This window comes from Anser cygnoides, chromosome 6 (genome assembly GCF_040182565.1).
Source record: "Anser cygnoides isolate HZ-2024a breed goose chromosome 6, Taihu_goose_T2T_genome, whole genome shotgun sequence".
NCBI classification, from domain to species: domain Eukaryota; kingdom Metazoa; phylum Chordata; class Aves; order Anseriformes; family Anatidae; genus Anser; species Anser cygnoides.
In genome coordinates this window covers 3522835-3549036 of record NC_089878.1, presented here as the reverse complement: position 1 = coordinate 3549036, position 26202 = coordinate 3522835, and the positions used below count along the sequence as shown (strand labels likewise).

General features: G+C 37.2%; 1 protein-coding gene across 7 annotated transcripts in view; it reads right to left on the bottom strand.

The window, feature by feature from the left end:
- HECW2 (HECT, C2 and WW domain containing E3 ubiquitin protein ligase 2) overlaps positions 1–26202 on the bottom strand; it is a 195735-nt gene that overhangs the window by 12889 nt on the left and 156644 nt on the right. For all 7 annotated transcript variants that reach the window (XM_013187450.3, XM_013187454.3, XM_048058416.2 and 4 more), the window contains 12 exons: positions 24541–24637; positions 20236–20319; positions 18843–18952; positions 14749–14869; positions 12467–12580; positions 8651–8803; positions 6507–6605; positions 4662–4791; positions 3944–4090; positions 3254–3368; positions 2442–2527; positions 1181–1293 (listed from right to left, as the gene is read on the bottom strand). In XM_013187450.3, coding sequence (XP_013042904.3) covers positions 1181–1293; positions 2442–2527; positions 3254–3368; positions 3944–4090; positions 4662–4791; positions 6507–6605; positions 8651–8803; positions 12467–12580; positions 14749–14869; positions 18843–18952; positions 20236–20319; positions 24541–24637 — 1369 coding nt within the window. The remainder of the gene's footprint in view (positions 1–1180; positions 1294–2441; positions 2528–3253; positions 3369–3943; positions 4091–4661; positions 4792–6506; positions 6606–8650; positions 8804–12466; positions 12581–14748; positions 14870–18842; positions 18953–20235; positions 20320–24540; positions 24638–26202) is intronic.

Here is a 26202-nt window from a genome sequence, read left to right as displayed (position 1 = left end):
AACTAGACTCTGAATGCAAGTTATTCCTGAGGAATCTGTTTAGGAGGAATGGGCTTAGATTTAGGTTGAACTTCCTCCATGGATCACTCCAGACCAAAGCTACTACCGCAAGTTACAAGAAGCAGACTAAAAGCTGAGATGTGGCTAATCAGTTAGTTCACCTACATTTTACATGTTAACTGTATTTCTAACAGCTGTTAACTCATTCTAGAGACTGCAGAATTCCAGAACTGGATGAAAGGGAAACTTCCGGAAACGTATCAGCTTCCTCACGATATGGAAAAGGCTGGAACCTGCAATTTTATTTATTTATTTATTGTCAATGAAGTGTTCATGCTAGAAGGGGTTTCTTATATCAGTCAAATGTCATTATTCTAGTCCTGGTATTGTTACCATTAAGCTTGGAAAAAAACTCTCTTTTTCTGTCTTTACAAAATCAAACAATTAAAAAAGCAACTTTTTTTCGCATCGTACTTTTTTTTTCTTATCCTACTCCTCCAAACATGTCACTACCCAATTTAAATGCTGCTTCTTGTCTTCAAGGCCTTGCACAACTCAAATCCTGCTTGCATCTTGGACTCTCATACTCTTTAAGTCAAACAACCCTTTACTCAAAATACACCTTTTCTGCAATTCGCAGCTTGCTTCTTCCAGACTTGCACACAGTTTTGGTATCAAATTATAAAAATTACACAACTAAACTCTACTTTAAAGGCTATGTGCATCCCATTCTAGAAGTTTGGCATTGGTTTTCACTCAGACATTGTCACAGGTGCTATTTTATTTTAATTTGCATTAACCTTGCTCCTAAATGATGAACAGCACCTTCAGCAAGTAAATACTTGCAGATTTAATCAAAATGTAACAAAATCAAGTTTAGATATCGCTAATCATTCTAATATCATTTTCCATTTAAGTAAGCATTGACATATAGATGTCAGCCTCAGTTACACTGCCGTGTCCATCTTATGAGAAAAAAAAAATGAGTTCAAAGAAAAATGCATGCATCAGACAGTAGAACAGTGAGGACATAAATTTCCAAGTAAGGCAAAGTATATTCACATATTCACTTAAAACTTGATTATGTTTCTCAAATGGCTTATCTGCTGTTCTAGTAACTAATATTCCAATGTACCTCTAGTATTAACATCACTAATGCAATTTTTACACACAGTTGTACCTTGGAAGAGCAGTGATCTTCCCCCACTTCTCCACACAGAACCTTCTTGGACCATTGCTCCCTCTTAGAGAGGCAAATCCTTCGTAAGGTATGCTGGATGTGCCTGTAACAAACTGCCAGTACAAACAAAGCATCAAGGGTACTGGATGCAGATGGTGCAGGTTAGGAATTTATTTATATCAGCACACTCACTGCAGTTAAAATGCTTACATGAAAATATTTGTAAAATAAGGAAATTTGTGACACACAAGTAATAGATGCTACTTTAAATGTACGATAAAGGAAAACATGCCGTTTCCTGATAGGGCTCTAGAACAGACAGGTTCCCAGAACAATTTCCTTCAAAGCATTCTCTTTGAAAGCCATAATAAGAGTAATTATGCTACCTAAGTACTGTAGAATAAAACACCATTAATATCAAGTTATTTCAGCTTAGGCCTAAGTCATTTTTTTCCTACTGTTTTTATTCTGTATGAAGAGTAACTAAGAAAATGGTAATCATATAGGATAATAGCTTTGTGTAAGGCCTTTTTGGTCATGTGGATTTCAATATTGCAGCAATGAATACTATAAGAAAAGGACTAAATTCTGAAGCAACGTACTTAAAGAAAATCCTTCATCCTACTCATGGGTAATTCAATGATCCAATGTAAATTCTGATTTGATAAGAGCTCAAACACATGGTATGGTTGGGGTGTGGGGTTGTTTCTTTACAGTTATAATGGAGATAACCTGTATTTCATAAAATTTAACTCCATAGTAAGCCCACATGTATTCCTGTGTTGAAAGGAGTTTGTCCTTCATTAGCAAAATTAATTCTGCAGGCTGACTTAGTGAAAATTGAATTGGACTAATTTTCAGGTTTTCATCATCATCTTCTAATTTGAAGTACTTTATCTTACATCTAAGCTCTTTCATAAGCTGTACAAATATTGTAATTTCTACCAAATAGCAAAACCAATTACAGTTTTTCAGCTTTAGTAGTCTTTATGCTTTACTGTCTTCACTAGTCTAAAACACTAGCAAAGGATTATTGACATCAGATGGTTTATCTTAAACTTATTTTTTACAATAGAAAACTATAAAAATATAGACCGTGAGCTTTAGTCACTTAAAATTTTTATGAGTCTCTTGAGGTTATTCAGGTTACTCCCATTAGCCATCATCATTGTTTTTGGCTATCATACACCTAGGCAGAACTATTTTAACATCTAATTTTAGTGATGCAAACTATTTCTACACACAACAGTTGATTTCCTACCTGCAAAAGTCTTAGTCGTTGTTCATTGTTGAACCTTTCCACAGCAGCCCAGAACCACCGAATTACGATGTGATTGTCATGATAACCTGTTAAAACAAGAAGAGCCTTTATACCTTTAGTATTATAAAAGTGGTTGAGAGAGCAGTTAATAAATATTTCCTAATTTGGCCCTAGCCACTGTAATGCCATATTTCTTATCAAATTGCAGCGAAAGGCAGGAGCTGAGAGAGAACTCCTCCTGAAATAATTACAAATCTTAGAGAATTAATTTACTATGACAAAAAAAAATAAATCTCTTTTGCAAGCATGTCTTGCACTATTCCATCACTAATAGGAAAGCCAATTCTTGAAGTATTCCAGTGCCCTGCTCTTTATGTATTTAAAAGTGCAGCGTTTCTCTTGAAGGAATTCCCAAATCTCCCATCGTTTTTAACAGTTCTTAACTAGCAGCCTGCAGTTGCTGGGATTACTTCTGATTTCCTATCTTCTTTGAGAGTGGAAAAGAGGTAATGAATGTTTACCATTTCCATTTATCCCCAGTGTCTTGGTGGTACTCTACTAGTGTGCTAGTGAGTACAGTACCTTCTGTGGAGAAGAGTGCTTTTTGATGCTGTCCAGACAAAAAGAGGTAGGGGAAAATTGCAACATAGCAAACTAAGATGGACAAAATACCTTCTCCTAAAACAAACTTAGCCAGAGAAATGCAGAATATACTGAAGATGTATCGCACAGGATGATACATTAGACACCTAGAAACTGGGTAATTTCAGGTCCCCCAACACTGTCAATGAACAAATAAAAACAGAACTTACCTCCTCTATATTCTGTATTATTTCTCCAGTCACTCAAGTCAATTTCTGCTGTTCCAGCTATAACCAGTTCCAGTTCTCTTGCATCAAATACAGACACAAGCCTTGCATCAACCACCTGCGAAAGGAAAGAAAAAAGGCTTGTCTCTTACTAAGACACTTATCTTTATAAGACATTTGTCTCACAAATAGAAATAATTGTTTTCTTTTTAAAGGCAAATACATGGACCTAATTTCTTAAGCTGCAGTTCCATTCAGTTGCATTGGAGGACCACAGACTTTGGGACAGAAATTTATTGGCAAATATTGAAGTATTTCAGGACAAATTAAGTTCAATACATTCAATTTAATTGTTCATGATAAGACAGGTAAGAGAGAAACACCTTGAAATACACTCACATGTGCAATGCTGAGTATGGCATGCACTCAGAACCTCAAAGGCCCAAAGCAGAGACAAACTGGTCACTTTAGCAAGCATTCACTGCTAATCATACAAATAACGATCAAAAGTATTATAACCACAGCATTTAAGTCAATGACTAACACTGATTTTTGCACACACAGATATCTGTAAGGACACTTCTATTTGTATATGATGCTTTTTGTGATCGTGTATTTAGGAAGTAGGAGAGAAATATTTTGGGGAGATAAAGGAAGAAATGAAATTTCAGCTGGATTTTTTTTTCTTTTTACCTCATAAAAACCACGAACTAGGCTTTCCGTTTGTTGTACAACTCCTCTCTCAATTCTCCATTTTACCATTCTTTCTATATATTCTTTCTTGTTCTTTTCAGTGACTGGGATGTTGGCACCTCCTGGCTTTAATTCCCGTTCTGTGATCTTAGAGGAAAATGACCAAGTGACAATATAGCATTATAAAGACAAAATAAATAATTATAATGATTTAAACTTCTAAGTTGAAGTAATTCCTCAAAAGCACTAGCCAAGACTGACTTTAGCAAATTGGAATATGTGAAACAAGAGAACATAAAACACATCTTTTTGGGTTAAATTATATTTAGTCCAAAGTAAGAAGAATAAACTGAAAAGAAAAAATGATCTTCACAAAAATTAAAGTAGTAAAGTCGCTGAAGTATTATAACAGCAAAGGTGTTGTGATACCTTTGAATGATAACTCTACTGCAAATAAATTTAGGGAAACCACCTCCAACAAAACAATCCAAAATTTTTATGTTTCAGATAGTTTCCAGAAAATCTCCTTAACCAGAAATTCATGTTTGACAGGTTACAAATGATAATTACTCCTGAGAGTTCAACGTTGTTTTCATCAACTAGAATTTTACAAAACCAAGTTCAAATTAGCATGGAATGACAGTCATTTTTCTGTCCAAGTGAATATTTATCTAGCAGTAGAATACACAAAGGAAAGGAAATTAAAAATATTGCACACCTGCCCAAAAACTTCTTCATTTACAGTAAATGTGAGGTCTAGGATATCATGTATATCATTGTCCTTCATCCACTGCAAACTCTGGTGAAACTCCTCATCAAGATATTCCAGGTCACTCAGGTCACAGAGTCTAACATAAACAAGAAAAAGATACATAAATACAGCTGATAGCAGCAGTGTGTGCTCAGTAACCAAACTCAGAACGGTACTGCGAAATAGACTGAGATTAATGAGAGCTAAGAGAAAAATCAACAGAATAAAGAAGATACCATTTCAAATCTCTCTTTATTGGCTTAACAATAGCAGTTAATGTGTAAGTAAAACTGGTTTTGTTCATGTACAAAAATCCAAAATTTATTAACTTGCTTTTCAGGCTTACGGTGAGTCTGTCCCATGTTTTCTGAAAATACATAGATTGAAGAGAGAAAAATTTCAAATCATAAAAGAAATGGTAAGTTTTTAACAACAGAAAACTACTGTCCTTTTTGCTTATGGTCCTACACTGCCACCTCTCATCTCTTCACTGTGCAAAGAAGTCTGTTCACATAGCCTGCTTAGCATAGGAATATCTTTTTTTTCTCCTTAAAAAAAAAAAAAAGTTTTTGCCATGTTTCTCCATACGTGGTCCTTCTTTTACAAATTCAGTCTGTAAGCCAACTGCCCGTTGCCAACTTTTAACAGTTTCTTCTCCAAAATTTGAACACGTGAGCTGCTAAAAATGTTTAATACTGGGTTGGTAGTTTCTGCCATTCTCCTTAAGTCTGGGTAATATCATGTTATGTGAAACAGGACACTGGGGCTAATCACTAAGCAAGCTGCTTTTCAGCTGCAGGGTTCCCTGCCTGCTCCCATTCTTGGGCATGTATAAAGTCAGCAAGTAGTCCTGTACTTCTGTTGGATACTCTAAGTGTAGTTGAAGTGGCATCCTGCAGTAACAGTCCATACATCAAGGCTGATGGATTTGGCACAATGCCCCATCTGCAGAGATAGATCACGAGCTGAGATGGCGAAATTGCATATACTACACTGCGTACAAAGGCAGACACACCATCATCCACCATTATCTTTAACTTAACTGTTCAGAGAACCACCAACTTAAACCATTGATTTAATATGGCAGCCACCCAATATTAGTATTAAAGTCAATCCTTAGTCCTCATCCTTACTAGGTCTTAGCACTTAAGTACTTTAAAAACATACATGCAACAGGAATGGATGAATTACTCCTCACTATTAGAATGCACGTTTTAAAGAAAAAAATATCCTTCCAGACTTCTCAATAACAGCTTTCAAATTGAGGACAAAAATGAAGCGCCTTAAGTTCATTAGGTCTTAACTTCCAGACACACTGAGCAAGTGCAGCTCTCATTGTTTCAGCCAGAACAGCAGCAGTAGTTCTGAAAATCAAGTCTGAAGTATATCAAAGTAAAACTCCTCAAAATGGAGATTGCCAGCAATCAGAGAATGCGGGTCTTGCAGTCTAGGTTATGAAGTGATTCATATCCTACCCTATGAGTCATTACAAGACAAATTAATAATATCTCCACTAGTATCTGAAATAAAACCACAGCACTACATTCAACTAGCTCAAATGTAAGATTTTGGAGAAGAAAGCTGATAACATTGCTAAAAAAAACATGAGGTTTTCATACAGATCAGCAGGAAATCAGTAAGAAGAACATCTCAGGTTATTAGGTAACTGGCTAATACCACAAGCAGCAACAAGTAAGGTTTTAAAAAATGATGGATTAAAATGAAATGACCGCATAATTTATTGGTACACAAAATGGCATCATCTGTGGGGAAGGAACCAAACAGAAAAGGAGACAGAACAATTCCACTCACATTCGGAGAAGGGCTTTATAAAAGGGTCGTGTAAAGAAGGCATCCAGCAAATATTGATGTATCAGAGCAAGACCAAGGATTCGACCACTAAACCTGAACCTAGAAGAGAAAGAGTTACAATCACTATACTGAGACTGTGGTTTGTACACTGCTCTTTCATCAAAACTTACTTATACTTCCAAACAGCATTTTAAAATCAGACTGCTATATCTAAATTGTGGTGTTAGGTGTTTTGGTTTTTTTTTTGTAGTTGTTGTTTTTAAATTCTTTTATTTTTGTTTCTTTTACATTCTCACTAGGGCACAGAAAAAATACAAGTCCGCTCAGTATGGAAAATCCCTCAGATACCTAAGTTGCAACTTCTCAGAAATGTCAAATCTGTATTTAACCCAATCAACCTTTGCAATGTTATGCTCTTTTTAAAAGCATATCTTCCAAAATAATAGCCACTATTTATTTTCTTCAGACACCCCATATAGAATTAACTTGTTTTTGTGTCACTGCAAAGCTGAAAGTCCTCCCCTCCTAACCCTTTCTCCCAGCCTGGCACTTGTTGCTGTGTTCCTTTTCTGTTTACAGTGGCTCCTTGCTTTTTTTAAAAAAACAACAACAACAAACCACATGTATCTTAGTGCTCTCCAGCTCCACGTCAAAGCAATCTAAATGATCTTCAATCCCCTGGTGGCATGGTGGAGAGGAGTTTGATAGATTTCAGATCAGATGGCAGCAACTTTGTAACATTAAGGGTCTTTGCAAATATGCCCCTGAGAATAAAGATCCATTGTCAAAAACCCTCTACATCTCTGGAACTAGACTTTAGTGCTCCTAATGTTCACGAAATCATTTTTCTTAATCTTTCTGTTTATGCATCCTCAGCCACATTTCACCTGGAAAGATTAGGGCTTTACTGTACCTGCCTGTATACAGGCTTTGCAAGATGAGGATGCAACGCACAGAGCCTTCTCCTTCCATGCATAACTGCTTGTCACAGCTACTTTTTTTGAATTCCCCTTGAGGCTGTACAAGAGCAGTGATGTCACTGGCACCAGCACTGCCTAGAAGAAAGGGATCATGCCTCCCTCACCCCAGACAAGGTCTCTGGTCCCACACTGTGGAAGCCAGGGATGAATACAAAGTGCTGGCAGAAGCTTCACAGCACCAAAGGTTCTTTCTCCCCTTTTTGCCATATTGTTTTGCTTTTCTGGGACAGCACAAACCATTTATTGCTGCAGTATTGGAGTTCAACATGTAGGTTGATTCAACTAACTGAACATAGCCAACATTTAATTTTCTATTCATTTTTTAAAACTAGTAATGAGATTTCCCTCAGATATTCACTCTTCACAACTGGTTTCCAGTAAATAAGAGACTAGTTCATATCTGTTGTACACAGATGAGCAGGTGCCATTCCACTCTTACTGTAATCTACCTACTTACACAGCACAATTCTCCATTCACAGAAAACCTTTATCAGCTTTTGGAGATGCCATGGTTTAGATGATGAGAAAATGATTTAAATTGGCTAATAATTGTGAAAATGGCATTAAAAAAATCCTTGCCGACTATTTTAGAACTGTGTGTGTATGTACAGACTTTTGCGTAAGAGCTATGCAACCACCAGTCTTTTTTCTCCCCTATAATTAAGATACCTCCATAGATCTGCTTCCAGTAAATACGTGTTGTTGTTAGTGTGTCCGTCCCACCCCCCCCAACTAAGGAGGCCTCACGCTTTTTAGGAAGTCCCAAACAAATTATATACAGTAACACCTATTTGAAAACTCCCTTAATCTACTTAGTTGACAAAAAGCCAATGTATCATGCACTTTTTTTTAATGCACAAGGAGTTAATATTGCTTTCATGAAATGACTGTCTGCTAATGTACAAGAAATATAGAGTTGCGCTGTGAGAAAATCCCATGACACCCGTTCCAAATCACACTTTTGCTGACCTTGTGAGAAATAAGATCATTTAAAACCACCACAAGAGAAAGCAAAATGAAGAAATGCTGAAGAAATGCAATTATTTTGCTGCTGGATAAAAAGATAAAATTATGTTTTATATGTCTGAGCAAACATGAAGTGTTCTCTGCATGTGGGAACAGCAGAAAACAATCTGAAAACAAAGAAAGAGAAATAATTCTTACCACTCATGGTGATTGTCTACAAAAGCAGACATGGGACTTATTTGTACTGTATAGGTATCGTTGGCTGAATATTCAAACAAACCATAATATGGATTGAAGAGCTCTCTAGATACCAGGAAAAAAAACTCTCTTGAAGGTCCACTGTAGTCCAACCTTTAAAGAGAAATTTGACATTATTATAAAGTGTTTATTGTGTGCAAAGGAACACTTTCTCAAGTTTACATTCCTTACACTACATTTTCCATTAACATTTCCTAAGATTTTAACCAGAATCCTTATCCTGCAGATTGCTTAATGCCAAGGGATGTGAAGTCCTTGTGGGGATCTTCTGAAATGGAATGAAATGCTCTACGCAGACTGCCTTCATCAAAATTTTTGGCTCCAGCTGTAATGGTCGTTTGCCATGGGAATATAACCAAATAAATGGAGGAGGGGAGGGGAGGGGAGGAAAGTGTCTGAGAGGAGAGGGAAGAAACATGAAAAGATACAGCATTAGACCAATCTGCATTGGACAAATTAAGAATGAAAATGAAAAATGGTCATATTTTGTCTGTGCAGATGTACAACAATAGGACAGTTTGAAGGGCAATATTTCTGTTTTTCCTAGCAATATAACCTGAGATTACTTAAGTGATTTATCTTTCTTGGTCTAAATTTTCTTGTCTGTCTTCCAAAGTTGAGTGCATTTAAATGTCTTTTGGAGAGTGTATTTCCTTTGGTTTTTTGCTATTTCAAGATTCCAGTACTAATGAACAAGGAATCTAAATAACCCCTTCTTCCTGAATCATAAACAAACTCATTGCTGACAAAGCACTAACACTGAGTTTTGACATTATGCTGCAGGTCACCAGTGAAATGAGTTGAGTACAAAGTTAATGCTTTGGTAGAGATAGAAAACTAGAGATTTTCCTGCGTGGAGCAGAGTTTACTATAATCTTAACAAATATATATCTAAATGCTTCTTCTTCTATAGCTTGAAGATTTCATGCTTAACTTTTATGAAGGTCTTGCTTTAGTACTACAACAATGCACAGCCAAAAGTATCGCAGAGAAGGTCAGCTTTTACATAGGACTCCTGCAAGGTTTTGGCTCGTGAACTTTTCAAGAAGACAGACACAGATGAGAGTGGTTTGTAAGGATGAAGTTGTCAGGCAAGTAGAAGTTAGGTACCATTATCAAGTTGAGGACAAAGCCTCTTTCTTCTGTTGAAGGAAAAATATTTTCCCTTCAGTCATTTGGAAGCACTTAGCTTCTGCGAAGCTTCAGAAGTGAAGTACTGAAACAGATTCTTACCCTGGCAAGGACAGATTCCATCCTCAAACTGCAGAAAAAATAACAGTTTGATATCATGGACAACTGTTAGATCTTAATCTTGGCACAAATACCAGATCAAGAAAAGGGTCATCTGGAAGACTCTTGCAAACTTCTGGGATAATTAGATTCACTATGAAATCTGAAGATGGAATAGAAACTGTGTGCTTGACTATCAGCCATTGCACACAGCTCCATTTGTACACAGTGTTATTGTGAGTCATGTTAAATAAATCAATCATGAGAGTCCTGCACTGTCAGTCAGATTTATCCCACAATTAAAGGCTTGGCACAAGGGTGAGAAAACTTCATACAAGAGGTATGCAACCACACAACAGCTGCGACTGTGGGGCATTTGGGTACTCAGGAGCAGAGCAATATGTTGTTGGCAACATGACTCATGTCTCCTGGGAAGCACCATTAATACTTCAGCTTTACCACTCTAAAATGCAAACCAGCTTCTGCTAATATTTAATGGAACTTAGGGAAAGTAACTTTAAAGAATCATATTCTTTGCATCAAAATTTCCTTCGCTTTCACCACATGAAGCATGAATGCAAAAAACACTAAACTAGCATCACAGTCACAACTGTAGAAATTGAAGAGACTGACATTGTGAGATTTACAATAAAAGTTGTATGAATGGCAATAAACATGTCTGAATTACCCCACTTACTAATATACAAACATATAATATATACATATTAGTAAGTACATATAAAAAAAAAGTTACTCAAAGAGTTTTACTCTGTGAGGATTTAATTTCCCTTACTTTAAGTCTTACATCAAGACTACCGAGAGGCAAAGCAATGCAACAGTGAAATTCCAATGAACTGTCTTAAAAAAGAAGCAAATAGGAAACAATTTGCCTCCAGTATTCCTCCTCTCCTCCACTCTGACCTGTCTTTCTACACCTAGCCAAATGAATAGTTTGATGTGATACGTATCCTTGCACCATCTCTGATGAAACAATACTGTTTGCACATATCCTTTCTTCATTCAAAACAGATTTGTAAACAGAGAATTGACGTCATTTTAATTTGACTTTGCTCTTAATTAACTCATTCTTTCCCATTAGGAGAGAGTCTTGTGTAAAGCTGGATATAATGGCAACGGTATGTGTCACCTCCATTTCCAGGTCACTCTTCATCTTGCTGTACTGAGTGATGAAACGCAAAAGTCTGACGTCTGATGAAAGGAGACAGTCTATCTGGATCAATCTCTATCTCATGTATGATTTTCAAAATTTCCCTTTCATTTTTAAATCTGAGTCCAGGTTGTAGCTGTGAAAGTAAAGTCTGGTAGGGCTGTGTAAGACAGGCCTTGTTCCTGCATCCCCACCCTGCTCCATCAATATAGTGTAATCTCATCCTGCACCAGCCTTGTCATTCCAGTTCTGAGCTTTACCTCAGACAGCATAGCGATATTATTTATATGAACATGTCCATACTTGGCTCTCAGCTGTCAACATTTTTTATTTTAATACTTCACTAGGTCCTTATTAAGACTAAGCACTTCAGGGTAAACTTTAAATAAACAACAGTATTTAGGGTTTTCAAAGACAAGTTAACTTTATCTGATCTTGTATGAGATGTTTCTATTACAATTTAGGTGTTTTAAAGACTCACACATCACACGGCAGTAACACACGCTACAGTATTCCAAGAGCTGTGTGCTGCGGTTTCCTAAATATCAAGGAATAAAGTTTTGAATGTATTTACAAATACATTCATGAAATGTATCCATAACAATATATGTGCCTAATGCAAAAAGCTTTAAGATCTGACAAAGGAGACACAAAACAAGAGAGACAAAATAGGCCAATAGTTCGTTGTTCCAGTTTCACTTGCAAAGAAAATCTAACCACATCTTGCCTTGTACGGCACATCTGACAATCTATAAGACATCAGACTTTCCTGAGACACAGACTGAGCATTCTCTGAAATGACTTTGAAACGTCAGCAATATCTGTGTTTATCTGACAACTGGCAACAGCCTAATTGCTTTTATTTGTGATGCAGGCCCTGGCCTAGAGAGACAGTGAGTACCTCCTGCAGCTCTGAGGGCCTTCCGCTCCCACTGCCTTAGACACGAGCTAGGGATTAAGCATCTAGCTTATTCTGGAAGCATCCCCCCTCCAACAAATGGGAGCTGTCTTTTAACAAGCACTAGAGATATAATGTCAGCACTGATAGAAAAGAAATATGAATAACATGAGAAAGCCGTTTGTTTTTCTCTTTGCTTTCCCAGCAACACTCTGAAACACACACTGACTACTGTGAAAATTCACAAACACATGTATTACTTCTGCAAAGGCAGGATGCATTACATTTCACAAGGCCTAAAAAAAATAATCTTGAACAGCTGTATGTTCTAGGCTTATGCATGTGGCATTTCCTGACCACAATCCTTCCTCTTTTCACTCTAGACCACAAAAAGTTTGGTGAAACAGCACAGCTGCAAGACAGAGTTTTGAGATCACATTTACTTCCCTGTTCTACTCACCCTTCTTCCCCAACAAATGTGACATAGAGCTTATTTCTCTGCAGGTCTTTTCTTGAGTAACCCATAATCTGGTTGAAGGCATCTTCTAGCAAGTGATCTCGCCTGATGATTAATCTGAAGAGCAAAATAATTTCGAAACAGCAATTCATGAACATGAGCCACACTTGGAAACATTTATTTACACTACAAGATAACAGGGTGACTTATTAGAGCACTGATACCTATTTTTGCTGGATAATTTGATCCAGATCAGGCAGCTTCTGTCTGTTAGATCCCTGAAGCATCTGACTTTATATTTCAGTAAAATGTCTCTTGTACAGAGATGTGTCATTTTAATTTTTCTACTCTCTTTCCTCCTTACATTACGGTCACAATGGGAAAGATCCTGAAGTAAGCATTTTCATTAAGTCTAAAATCCTTTTGTAAGGCTGGTCCTTTTAATCTATCTTGTTGTAAGCAAGAATCTAACCTTTTATGTAGAAATCAATCTCTTAACAAGGCAAAAGATGGAGTTGTGTGAAAGTCACTGAATGATAACTCCAGAACTGAACATCCCTACATTATCCCCAGCATAGGTGTGATGGGACAAGTTTAGAAGCAATTTCAATTATTCCTCCAAAATCAGACTGAGGCATCACATGTAAGAACATACCATACCTTTTAACAGAAAAATGGTGAGAGTAAGGAAACATCATAAAGATCTGAAATAAGAGGTGAAAGAATCCTACTTACTTAAACATTTCATCTTTTGTCAAAAAAAAAAAAAAATGTTTAATTAGTTTCCTGAAACTTGGCTTGCCTTATATTCAAATAGTGCCTTACGCATGTGTTTGATCAGTCAGTCAGACCAAAGGTGGGAGCTGCGCCCCACACAGAGGCAGCTTGCCACTCCACACATCATGTTGCAAAGCCCTTACTGGCCTTACTGCTTGTGCAGTGATCAGTCTGTGGTTGCAGGGTGCTATCCTGCAGAGGACATAGAAGTGGAGAGGAGGAAGCCAGGAACTTGCATGGTACCTGTGCAATAAGAAGACCCAGGCAGCAGGCAAAATGTGCTGGGGTCCTGGTTTGAAAAAAAGGAGCAGGTCAGTGTATGCCTGGGGAAGGAACTCAGGGAAAACTTCTGTTTGAAGCCAGGCTGTCTTTCGACTTAAAAAATCCACAGTGTGAAGGCAAATAGGTCAGGTAAAAAAGGGTGCAAGAAATGTAATAGATCTTACAGGTAGCATCTTTACCAGCTATTTGCCCATGTATTCACGACAAAACCTTTATAGATTAAGCTTTAACTTTTATGATTTAATTACATTATGGGACAATAATGTTCAATCCCTGCATTTTAGGATTGTCTGAACAACATGATTTGAACTCTGTTTCAGTTGTGGAAAATTTTTAACAAGGTCATACAAACCAGCTCTGGGCTCTGCACAAATTCCTGCAAAACATGAGGAGTGACTGGCTGGGGAAAAAGCATCCCTTATTCTAATAGAAAAAAAATGTTTAAAAGGGTTCTAGTGCCTCATGGTTAAGGGAGACAACTAGAGCAATGATTTGCTTGGGAGGATATGTACTTTCTCATTACAGTTGATTTTGATTTGCCTAAACTATGCGAGTTTTTACCTGGCACAAGACGTGGTAATTTAAAAAATTATGAAGGTATCTTTGATGAAGATCCTTAACATAACAGTATGTAATCACGACTGCCAAATAAGTGAAGCAGGAGAGACTTCATTCTAAGCAATCCAGCAGTCAGAGTGCTAAACTTAAAAATATTAACAGTTTTTAAGGTGATCCTTCAAATTTAATATTTAATTTTATGAGCCCTCTTTAAAGAGCTCATAAAAGAGGACCTCTTTATTAGAGGACCACAATATCAACACAGGCAAGGATATGCAAAAGATAAGAACATCTGCTTTTTTTCAACAGAAAAAGGCAGAAGAAATTATTATTATTTATATCACAGCAACTGCTAAAATAGAAGAGTTCAGATGCCTCCTGCTCTGCACGCCTTTTCAAAAAGCGCTTTTTGCCACTGTTTTAGTAGTATTGTTCATATGAAAATACAATTGTTGGAAATATGGAAAAAAAGAGCTTAGAACTCGCTGTATCCTCTGCTATTAATCACACGCTGGCACTAAGTCTTTTATGACAGGCTTTATATTTCCAGAAGTGCGAAGGTAACCATAACATCTACATTCCTTCTAAAGGGAAGAAGCTTGTAGACGTGCAAGACAAGGCAAACTGCCTGAGAAATTAATCCATTTTCATGAGATTCTTCAACGTACTTCAATTTCCCTGGGCCTTGTCCATATCCTTTAGTCTCCAACTTCCTGTAAAAGTTCCTCAGCTTGGCTTCAAAATCTCTTTTGTAAGGAGCAGGAGCTCGGGCATTGGCACGCTGAGTACCTGCAGGAAGCAATAAACAAAGAATGAGCTGTAGTGAAATGAATTGATTAATATCCCATGCTCTACCGAAAAGACTCTAACAGCATGGGATGTGTTTGGTTAAGTCACCTTTATAAATGAGTATGCTATGTATCTTCAAATCTGCTCTGCATCCAAGACTTTCTGGTTGCTCATTTCCAATAGTATCATGTTTCTAAAGCATGCCATAAAAGTGCAAATCCAGGTGAATGCAAAAGATTGATTTTAAAAAGCAGCATGATCAACTGGAAAGACTTAATTTTGTTTGCCACAGACACTTTACACCTAACCTTTAAAACAGTTCACGCTCATGAACTTGCTCATAAATGTTCTGCTCTGTTCTGTTTTTAATATTCTCGGGAAAAACAAGACCTCAGAAATAAAGTATAAATACTGTCCTCTGCTGTTCCCCAGTTGAATATACCAAGCTGAAAAAGGAAGACTTCTGGAAATTCCCCAGTGGAAGTTTTCCCTTGGGAAAGTACAAGAATGGTAAAGGTACCAGTTTTAAGCTTGTGGAACTTTTCATTTGTAACTGCAAGAACACACATGAAGATCTAAGTGAATTTCTCTTTGAGAATGTGTTTTTGAGGGTCAGTTTCTTAAAACTAGAGAGATCTGCATGCCAAAAAATTACATACCCCCCACATCTGTGCGTGCAAGTCCAGTATATGCAAATCAAGTCTTCAGTCTGATCTGTTCTGAATATTACAACTATTAGAACTTAAAACTTCCACTGCCTCCCTGGATAAATTACTTCAACTGATTTAATTGCAAGAAAGCGGGCCAAAGAGGCAGTTAACGCTAGCCCTGTGACTTACATCTTCTCACCCCTACTTTTACATTAAGAAATTACTTCCCTGTGTGAGTGTGTAGGCATCTCCCCCTCAAAAACCCAGAGGATATTAAAAAATTTCTCATGCCTTACAGTAAACATAGGTTTCTAACTACTTATCTGTAACTGGGGATCATCTAACAGGTCCATAATACACAGGAAATACAGTTTAGAAAAACGTATTTTAAATGTGTTTTAAATTGTATCGGTTCCTTACATGAGTTTTCTTTTGTCTCCCTGTATGAAACTAAGCCGATACAGAAACATTTCTTGCTCTTAAGGGTGATGGCATGATAAGGTAAAATTTCAGGCTATAAGAGAGAGAGAACATGCACCCTCAAATGGACACATGAACAGGGGAAAAGCCAGCAGCTTGCTGAGCCACAGCCTATGTGGGTCTGAGAAAAAGGCAACGAGCACATCCTGTGGAAGTGGCTGCTGGAAGAGGCTGCAGTCATTCTCTTTGCAGAAACCAGAGAGGGAGAAGGAGTGAGATCGGTATTAACACTGAGTGCCATTCACCGGTGTTTAAAAGACCTATCTGACAAGAAAGACACTTGGCACTTGTTCTAAGCTCACAGTGACATGCAGGAGGACTAGCAAGTGTCAGGGAATCCTCGGAGCTCCAATGGGAACATGCAGAACCCCTCTGGAAAAACAGATCATGGTCATTGATTAATCTACAGTAGTTATCCTATTTTACTGAGAGCACTGAGGGTTTTGGATCGTATGCTTTCTCAGCTGAATTCTCTAGAAAACTTACAGAAATTTGAAACTGTAAACAGCCTTTTAATTATTGGCTTTTTCCCCCTACTTTGTTTATTCCACTTCGGGTCAAAGTAGGTACAAAATGTAGTCACCAAAAAATGCAACCAAAGGTTACTTTCATCTTAAGCCTTGAGGGAAGTTTTTGCTAAGAAATACCACAGAATGTCAATCTGGTAACGCATTACTTCATGGCTCAGAAATCCGCAGTATATTATTCTGTCAGCACATGACAAGTTCTCATTGCAAATCAGATGCATATGCCAAGAAATTCCTGGGCAATTATAGTGATTACTTCCGCCTTGGGAACAAAAGATGTTGGTGGAAGAGCTAAAAAATGCAGGTGATGTGATAATCACATTTGATTTTCAAAGAGATTATATTCTAAAAAGAGCAGCTTCATGACTATTCATCTTTCCCAAAAGAGAAAGTACAACTGATTGTGACTGATCTAAACAATGGATCCTTAACATGAAACCTCTTGCAGTGCAACAAAGCCAGTTTAGCTGATGAAAAAACAGAACCTCCATAGAAGTCATGGGCCATTTATAATTTCTGGTTAAAAAAAAAAAAAAAAAAAAAGACATAGAACTTTATTTGTACACCAACACAAACATGCGGACTCCCAGGCAAACAGGGAGATTCAATGGTCACTGTATCTTTTTCTCTGCAATAGCATAGAGACTAGAATTTTGAGAAGAATGGGACTAAAGCCATCACTGTTCATTCTTTATTGTGTGCTACTTATTTGAGGAATAGACAAGAGTATCACATGTTATAGATTAAACACATTTTGAAATACTCTGTTGGACTGAAGCCCTGCCCAGCATGCTTTGGTGCATGTACTAATAACAAACAAATTACAACTCTGAAAGCCAAAAATGTTTTTACTCATAAGAGACTGCCAGGTTTGTAGTTGGAAGTAAGATGCATACAAGGAGATTCTTCCTTTCTTTGCAATGAAGAAATGGAACTGGGCAACAGTTCTAGCTAAACCATTTATGTACCTAAAGCATCAATTTTCCACTGAAGAATGCCATAAGATCATTAGTATCTTAAGATACTTTCTCTGAATACGTCCTACAGAGGTCCTATGCCCAGTAGAAGGACGAACTGCCACTCAGGACATACTTATGAATGTTTTTAGTCTGGCTGCCTGAAAAGGCATAGCTTTTTGTCCTGATGATTGTAGACCAGGAAATGCCCATGAAAAGCACAATACCTCTTCTGATAAAATGTTCTTACTGTCTGGAACTACCCAGGATTGGTTGCATCCCAAAGGATCTCATTTATCTATGTTTTTGTTCTCTAATTTGTAGAAATCACTCTAAGCCACATCTGATATACCTTCTTGAGAACACTTAAGAATAGTGACATTCATGAACTTCTCTACTGTACTTAGCCTTCAAAGGTCAGATGAAACTTGACACATTTGATATAATTTAGTTTTGATCAGCAACATAATTAGTTAAAACATGAAAAATCGACTTCCTTCCACTCTGACGTGTATTTTCAGCCACAAGATGCTCTCATTCGAACTCATCTTGAGACACAACAATCTGGCTTTACGTAAATTCATTATCACTTACTGCCCCACAAACAGCGACATTTTAATGTAAACTTACTAGATCTCGTATTTTTAATTCATCGAGATCGTCAAGATTTGAAGGCATGAAGATCCTGGCATTAGCAGTCACTTGGTTGTTTCACATCAGTGAAGAACAAGTTTGCATGTTTTTACAAGTCAGAACAAAATCATAAACTCTGGAGTTGGAATACACCATTATTTTCTACTTGCAAAACACTTTGTGAGCCCAAGGCAATGGTTCACGTTTGATAGTCAAATTCAATCACACTGGCTGGCTTTGCTCAAAAATAGGACTATATCTTTCTTGTTCCTGGAGCAACAGAGCTTGGATCTTCTTGAAGATGGGAAGTCATTACATGCAGCATAACGTAAATGAAATTACAGGACTGGCTGTACTGCAATATTTTACAGATACCATCATAATGAAAGTACTGCAATGGAGAATGACATCAATTACAAGCTCACTGACCACTCAGAAGGTGCTTCAGCTCTTCTAACACTGCCTATGTAAAAGCTGGGAACCGCAGATAGCAAAAGGTTAGGTTACAGTTTCCAAATGGCAGGCTCAGATTCAGGCTGCCATGAAATTCAATTTGGAAAGTAAACAAAAAAATTGTAGTCAAGCGAGTTTTCTACTGTCTTTGTTCTCTGACTTCTGGGAAGGCAGCAGGATTGTGCCACTTGCTTTACTGATTTGGAACTTGTCTTTATTGTGTATGAGATGGCTTCTTATAGCCCCTGCAGAAACTTGTGCCTGAGCAACTTACCTGGAGAGTTCTGAGGCGAGGACACTGGTGAGCCTCTTGGGGACTGGCAATAACTAGGATGAAGTAAGGCATGTGGCGGCACATATGACATGATCTCCTCTTCGAACAAGCTGGTAAAAAGATGCAAATAAAAAGTAACACATTCATTTGAAAGAATTAATGACATTTTTTGCTTTCTAAGAAAAATCTCTAGTAACTAACCTGCTTTCTTTCATAGTCCCTTGCCTATTTCCACTATGCACACTTAGAGTCTTACAATATTATTACCATTCCCTCAATAGGATCTTGAAAGTTACTGGAAAGCAGTAGTTACTGCTTTGGGGGGACATTAATATACATAATGTGATGTTTGTTTTAAAGGCTAAAATATACTTAATCAACCTTTTAATATTTTTTCTCTCACTTGGATTGTTATAAACAAAGGGGTCAAAAACCTTAGTTACTCATTCCTGGAAAAAGGTCTGTCATACTGCACAAAGACCATGAACAAAGGCAAATATTCTAAGCCTCCAGGGTTACGATTCACATCTGAACTTGTTGAGTGTATTGAACTGTAAGCTTGTTGGCAGAACAAGTTATTTCCTTATTTTATCTTTAGGGATAACACTGTTGCTGAAACTGGTATGGCATCTAGTCTATTCAGGTTGAGTTATTTCATGCCTCATCTAGTATCGCTACACAATATTTAATGGTAAAACAATAAACATTTTCAGCCTAATCATTGCATCTGTGTACAGCCTGTATATATTAAAATATCAGGTTTTTTGCACTGCTGACACAAGCAAAGCCAAAAATGCCAGAATAACTAGAATCAGAACTAATCTGATATCAAAGCCTATGTTGGATGTTAAACACAACACAGGTAAGATTAAACTGCTGAGACCATATGTTAAGTCTATTTTCAAAAATTGAGCTAAAGAAAAAATCACAAGCTGATCTTTTACTACAGAGCTTAAAAGCAATGCTCAAATAAATGATGTTTCTTACTAAGTCTGTTCAAGGAACAAATACCTAGAAAAATTTTTGCATGAGATTTTTTTCTAATTGATATTTTCTGGCACTTCTTTTTACATTCATTACCATGTGTTGTTCTCCTTAAAACCTATGTGAATCATGAGCACAGTGCTCTTGCCCTCACCTTTCCTCAGACAGAATATCATGTTCTGTCTCTGCTAGGAAAAAAATGTGAATTCCAAGCTAACAACTACCATCTAAAAGCTGAACCCCACAAAAATCAAAAACCTGGCCCTTAGGCTTTAGCTACCCCAGCTGCAAGTCCAAGTTCTGAGGGGGAAATGATTAGTCACTAAATCAGTACACTCTGCTCACTGAAAGACTCGTCAGGAGCTGCCACGGCATATACCATACATGCATCAAAAGCAGCAGTGCCTACCTGAGCAACATGACAAGGTCTGCATCACTGGATAAACGCACCAACCCAGGTGTTCCTTCTGTCCGGATGAACTGGATCTTCTCCCTGAGTAAGCAAAAAAAGAGTTCTAAAATATCTTTTGCAAATAAGGCACCAACATACACCCCAGCTAAAAGAAAAAGTACAGGGTATATCATAAAAATCTCTGGGTTATGCCTCTGTATTTCAGAAACCATTTTTTCCCCCTTCTCACACCACATCCATGTGAGCAGTAACATATTACAACCAAAAAGCTAATTTGTTCTCAAGAATGAGTCTCCTGTTGTCCTCATCGATTCGATGCTCAGGCTGCTTCAGGTAGTACAGCCATGCACCTAATAAAAATCAGTCCTTCAAGTTCATGCCGGCTGTGGACCTGAATTCAAAGCAGTAAGCGGAGCCCTGCGGGAGGAAATTAGTATTCAGAAAGTGAACTGCTTAAAGAGGCACTGTCATTTTTGAACCTTTGTACAAATGTAAGGCATACATTACAATGCTCGCTTGTGATTTTAAAAGTGGGGTTTTCAAAACACACTGTATTTAACACATCTTCTAGAAAACCTTTGCACTGTTTCTCACTCTCTGCCTCACCCAAGCACACACCCCTCCTCCCAAACCCAATCTGTTCACTACTGTGGAATCCACGCGTCCTAAACACTGCACATGGTAACATACTGTGGATTTTTAGAATCTCATTATGGATTTTTATGATCTATACTGAATATAATTCTTTGGATGATTTCTGCTCTTTCTCCCTGTAGAGATTTTTCCTGCGTTATAAAATGAAAGTACATCCTATTTATTTTCAGTATTATCAGTACAAGATAGAATTTCTCTCTATTACCATCATCATATGATTTGGCCTTGCTCTTAATGAGGAAAAGAGAACCAAATCCTGTAGTTAAAAACTATCCCAATTCCAAAGGGATAAACAAAACAAAACAGAAAAAAGCTCCACATAAGAACAGTAATATCGGCTCAGATCAGAGGTCCATTGACCCCACTGTCTTATCACCAACAATGACAAAGAAAACAAAAACAATCCCTGCAATCAGCATCGTAACAAGGGTGAAGACGAGTGCTGGCAGCAGCATGCAATTTAAACTGCAGTATGCATTTCTGGAGCACATCATTCATGCACAGCAGTTTCATCCAAAAGGTCAAACCAAATTTCTTGTCATCTGTCTCTAAAACACTATGCACAAAGACTTTCTCAAACAATGGGCCTAATGTAAATTCCCTGGTAACTTCCAGTACTTTTACAGCATATTCAAGGGTTAAAAAGGGGCACGTTCAGGCTGTCCACAGCTCCTCAGTTCCTCCTTGCCAGGGTGGCAGTTGTGGCTGTAGCAGAAGCGTGTAATTCAGTGTTTCACTGTGAATACAGGTAATGAAGGTCAAACAACCACTTTGTCAACCCTGTGGTCCCAACACACCAAGACCCGAGTTCAGTCTGGAAGCCCCATTGCTTCTCTAGCACAGTGCTGAGCCAAAACTAACAAATGCTGCCCACCCATGAGCATGACCCCATAGTGCCCATGTCAGAGACATCTGCACACTTCCACAGCCTACTTCAATTTACAACAGTACCCAAATGGCAAGGATTGAAGAAATAAATTATGACTTTCAAAATACATTCAGTTAGCAGCAACACTAGGAACCAGAAGGACATTTTCTGGGTTAATGTATGCAGCCCTCCAAATAAATGCAATCTATGACTTCTCAGGGATTACCACTGAGAGCTGTGATTTTTACAATAGTTTTTAAATATATGCCTTTTACCTTCTGTTAGGATAAAAATTATGTTTAAGGTATGATAGCTGCCTTTGCCTGAAGCCTTTCATATAATTTAACAGCCTCTCAGCCTCTCTTATCTATGATGGTTTGCAGTGAGATTTGATCTTGGCTATGTGCTTAATAATAGTATAAGTACAATGTTCTCACTCAACCATAAAACCTCTGAACAACGGTTTCCTCCTACCTGTAGTACCCTTTCATTGTACATTTTTATGAGACCCTCAACTTCTTACTACATCTCTTCAACCATTTTAGAAATGATAAATCATTTCAGGCAGAAACTGTAAGACTTTTTTCAAATGATCTCTATCCTCTTCCACTTGCCAAATACCAATTTTCTTCCTCACCTATGTAATAATAATAGCAATAGCAATATTTAATATCATTGTCAATCAACTTTGGTTATACTGAGGACATCAAAGAAATAGTTTACAGAAAGTTGTACTAATCGTGTCCCGTCCCCCCCCCCCCCCCCCCAAAAAAAAAAGACAACTCATAATTCAGGATTTCACTTACGTCCTATTTCATTAAGTATTTAAGCAACGATATTGACATAACTTAGTCTCACAATGTGTCAGATATGGATACCAAAATTTGCTAAATCAGGGTCTTAAAAGACTAACTGGTAAGATCTTTATAAAAATGTAAGTGATATTACTAAAGCATCAGCTCTATAAGAATATAGGAGAGGTATAACAGAAGACACTTTAATCAAACGTATTAACTTCAAAGAGGAAGACCAGAATAGAACCATTCAGCTTAACAGAATGGTTTCTCTGACCAATAATACTTAATATAAAATGAAACCACGTACATTAAAATCCTTGATCATTCTGCTAAAGCAGGTACATTAGACATATTAAGCAACAGTATTCAGTCTATTTACAAAGTAAATATACCAAAGAATATACAGTCTCCAGTAACTGAGAAGTTGCAGAAGCCAGCATATGTTATCCTTTGATCTCCCATTTTTAATCCACAAATCATCTTTTCTTGAGAAGGGCTCAGCTTGTGGCAAATTACGATTTTGCAATCAGGAAGCAAGGTTATACAAGAGGCAGAATCTGATAATACCAACAAGTCTTTTGAACAGTCTGAATTCTAAATCATCAAAACCAACACAAAACGTGAAGAAAATAAAATTTTGATTGCTATCAGAGTAAAGAAAGCCAAGCACGCTGGAGAAAGGAAAACAGAATAATAAAACTACCAATAATTGGATTTTTTTTTTTTTTTGTATATTATTTCTCAGCAGATAAGTCTGTTCACATCTCAAACCAACCCTGGTTGGACAATTTGCCTGCAGTAATATGCAACATAGGAACTGTTTTGACAGGATGAGAACTGTAGGATTTTTATTCTCCTCCTTTTCATTAATTTCTAGTGGACATGAATTCTACTAGTACTTCATTTCAGGGTTGTTAGCCAGGATTTATTTAGAGGATAAATAAAATTTTTAACACAGAAAACTCATCACAAAACTTGTTAGAATGCAATGCTTTGAGAAACTGCAAAACAGGGCAGCTTGTTGAATTTTGGGCACTTGTAGGATGTGGACAAAAAGGGATCGGTATGTAACACAACATAAATGTGAAAATCATTGCTGGCTGCTGTGCCATCCAATACGAACAGGCATTTGGAACCCTGTACTGCACTGGCAGCTCTCTGCACAGGACAGACACATACCAACATAATTATTATTACTACACAACCAGCAAACCAAGGATTTTTAATGTTAGCATCCAGGTAAGAACAGATATAGTAGTTTGTGCACTTAACACTAATATCCAGGTAGACAATTATTCCATCTTTTACACCCAAGAGCGTAAACTGAAGTGTCTTTGTGTAGGATACACTTTAAAAGGGATCTCATCACTTTTGGAATTTCACTTTTTCGCATTTCTATTCTAACCATACCGGGAAGTTACAGCCACTGTGTAACAATCGAAGATCATCCTTCATCAAATCTCATTGGGCTATACAAAAACTTTTATACATCCATTTTTGAAATTTTGGAGCAACACTAAAAATTCTGATTGCTCTAAGAGTAGTAAGGCCATTAGGTCAGGGCAGCCTTTCCGTAAGCATGCGTTGAGAAGATGAGAACAAAACCAAATACCATCCTGCCTCACACTCCCAGCTGTACACATACTCGAATGAATTGGCACATTTGCCTTGCCATCCAGCTGTCCTGGCACGTTTTGAAGACATCAGCAAATCTCTTACATTAGTTGTTCTAAACATTATTTTATTTGTTTGTTTTACCTTCATTTTGTAATACCACATTTCTATTGTTTCTCTAAACCTTATTTCAGGGAATTACAAAGAAATACAATAAAGAAATACTGCCCACAGCTTTATGGATATGTTTCTCTCTCACAGGCCAAAATTCTACAACCTGTTACGTGCCACTACTAATTTTAAAGAAAAACTAATCTGAACTCTCATTTTGTATTAGATTAGAATAGCAGATTCCATGAATTTTATTACCTGAGTGAATGATTCCTGGTAAGATCTGGTTGACGCTCTTGTAGAATTTCAAAGATATTGGGCTGCCGCAAAAATGCAACAATCTTGTCATTGTAAGCTGAAAATACCAACAAAAATATTGTGCTGAAACAATGATATACTAAAAGACAGGATGACATTTCTTTTGGGTTTTGAACAACAATGACAGCAAACTTTATCTTCACAGTTCTACCACCAGTTTAGTGGTACTGTGTCAATATATTTATCATGTAAGGCTACTCATACTGCTATTGTGGGGAACATGCTTCCTCTGACAATGAACCAGACCTGATTATGCCACCATACACTTTCCACTGCTAGCAGTGCTAACTTCGGTAGCAATTTGTATTGCATTTTATCAGTCACACTGTTAGCTGAAGCCAAACTAGAGAATTCATTGCTAGAATAAAACTGCAAGGACCTTAGTTTTCACTGCACTGAACCATGTTCAGTCCTATAAGGGCAATACGAAGTGACGCTGAGCATGAGGGACATTGCTTACTGTGTTATAAATATACCAGTTAGGGCAATGAAGAATCCAATACCTTGTTTTCTAGTGGTGTATTTAATAGTGATATAGACAAGGTTCTTTATTAACTACCTTTAGCTTCTCCTTCCTAGATGTTCAGCATCACTGTAATCTCCAGAGGCTCTTGGAGTGAGTAGTGCAAGAGGGATGAACTGCCCTCTGGAGGTGTCTATCTGATTGCACTACTAAGAGACCAGATTAAGCACCTATCTACAAATTGATAGATAATTTAAAATGTCATTCTTCTCATCATTTGTGTGGTAACTTAGACCTACAATGCTATGTAAGAATACAAGATGACTATACCCGTACACATTACAAAGTTCTTACATGCTGCATGTAGGAAAACTAGCTGAATATTTTTCACCTCTTCCTCTGAGAAGTAACATGTAATGTTATTCATATTAAAGGCCTGATTAAGTTTCAGAAATGCAATGTATTCAAACAGATGACTGCACATCCAGACTCCTCCCCAAACCTTAACCCATACTGCTTTGTGTGCTTACTGTAACTTTATCTGGTAGTGGGATGCAGCTTTTCAAGACTTCGACCAGACATATAATCAGGCCAGTTATGTCATTTTAGTAGTAACGGATTTTATTTATCAATTCAAATTATTCAAAGATTAATGTTACTCCTTTTCTTCTTTGTAACTTTGCAAAAGGACAGAAATAAAATTATTAAATAACTTATACTTCAATAACATCTATACTTTCTTGCTATCATTCTTAGAATTTTAAGAACATATATCAAAATACAATAGTAAACTCACTCATTTTCAGCACTTAAATATTATCTAAAGCTAAACATACTTCTGATGGTATAAGCATTTCCAGAGTTGACTTACAGCCAAGTCATATTTGGCCATGTTTCTCAAGTACCAACAGACAGCACGTATAAGGAAGTAGGCTGCAGTCATTCAACCTTCCAAGATGAGCTGATAAATGCTAGAAGCAGACTTAGAGAAAAACTATTGAAATGCAATGAAATGAGTACCTACTTTTTGTCTTTTTTTCCTCAATGTCTTTTCTTATGTACATATTCATTGTTCTAAAGAGATTCCAGGACTCACTCAATGTTGGTGTCCAATCCATTCTCAAACATTAAACAACCAT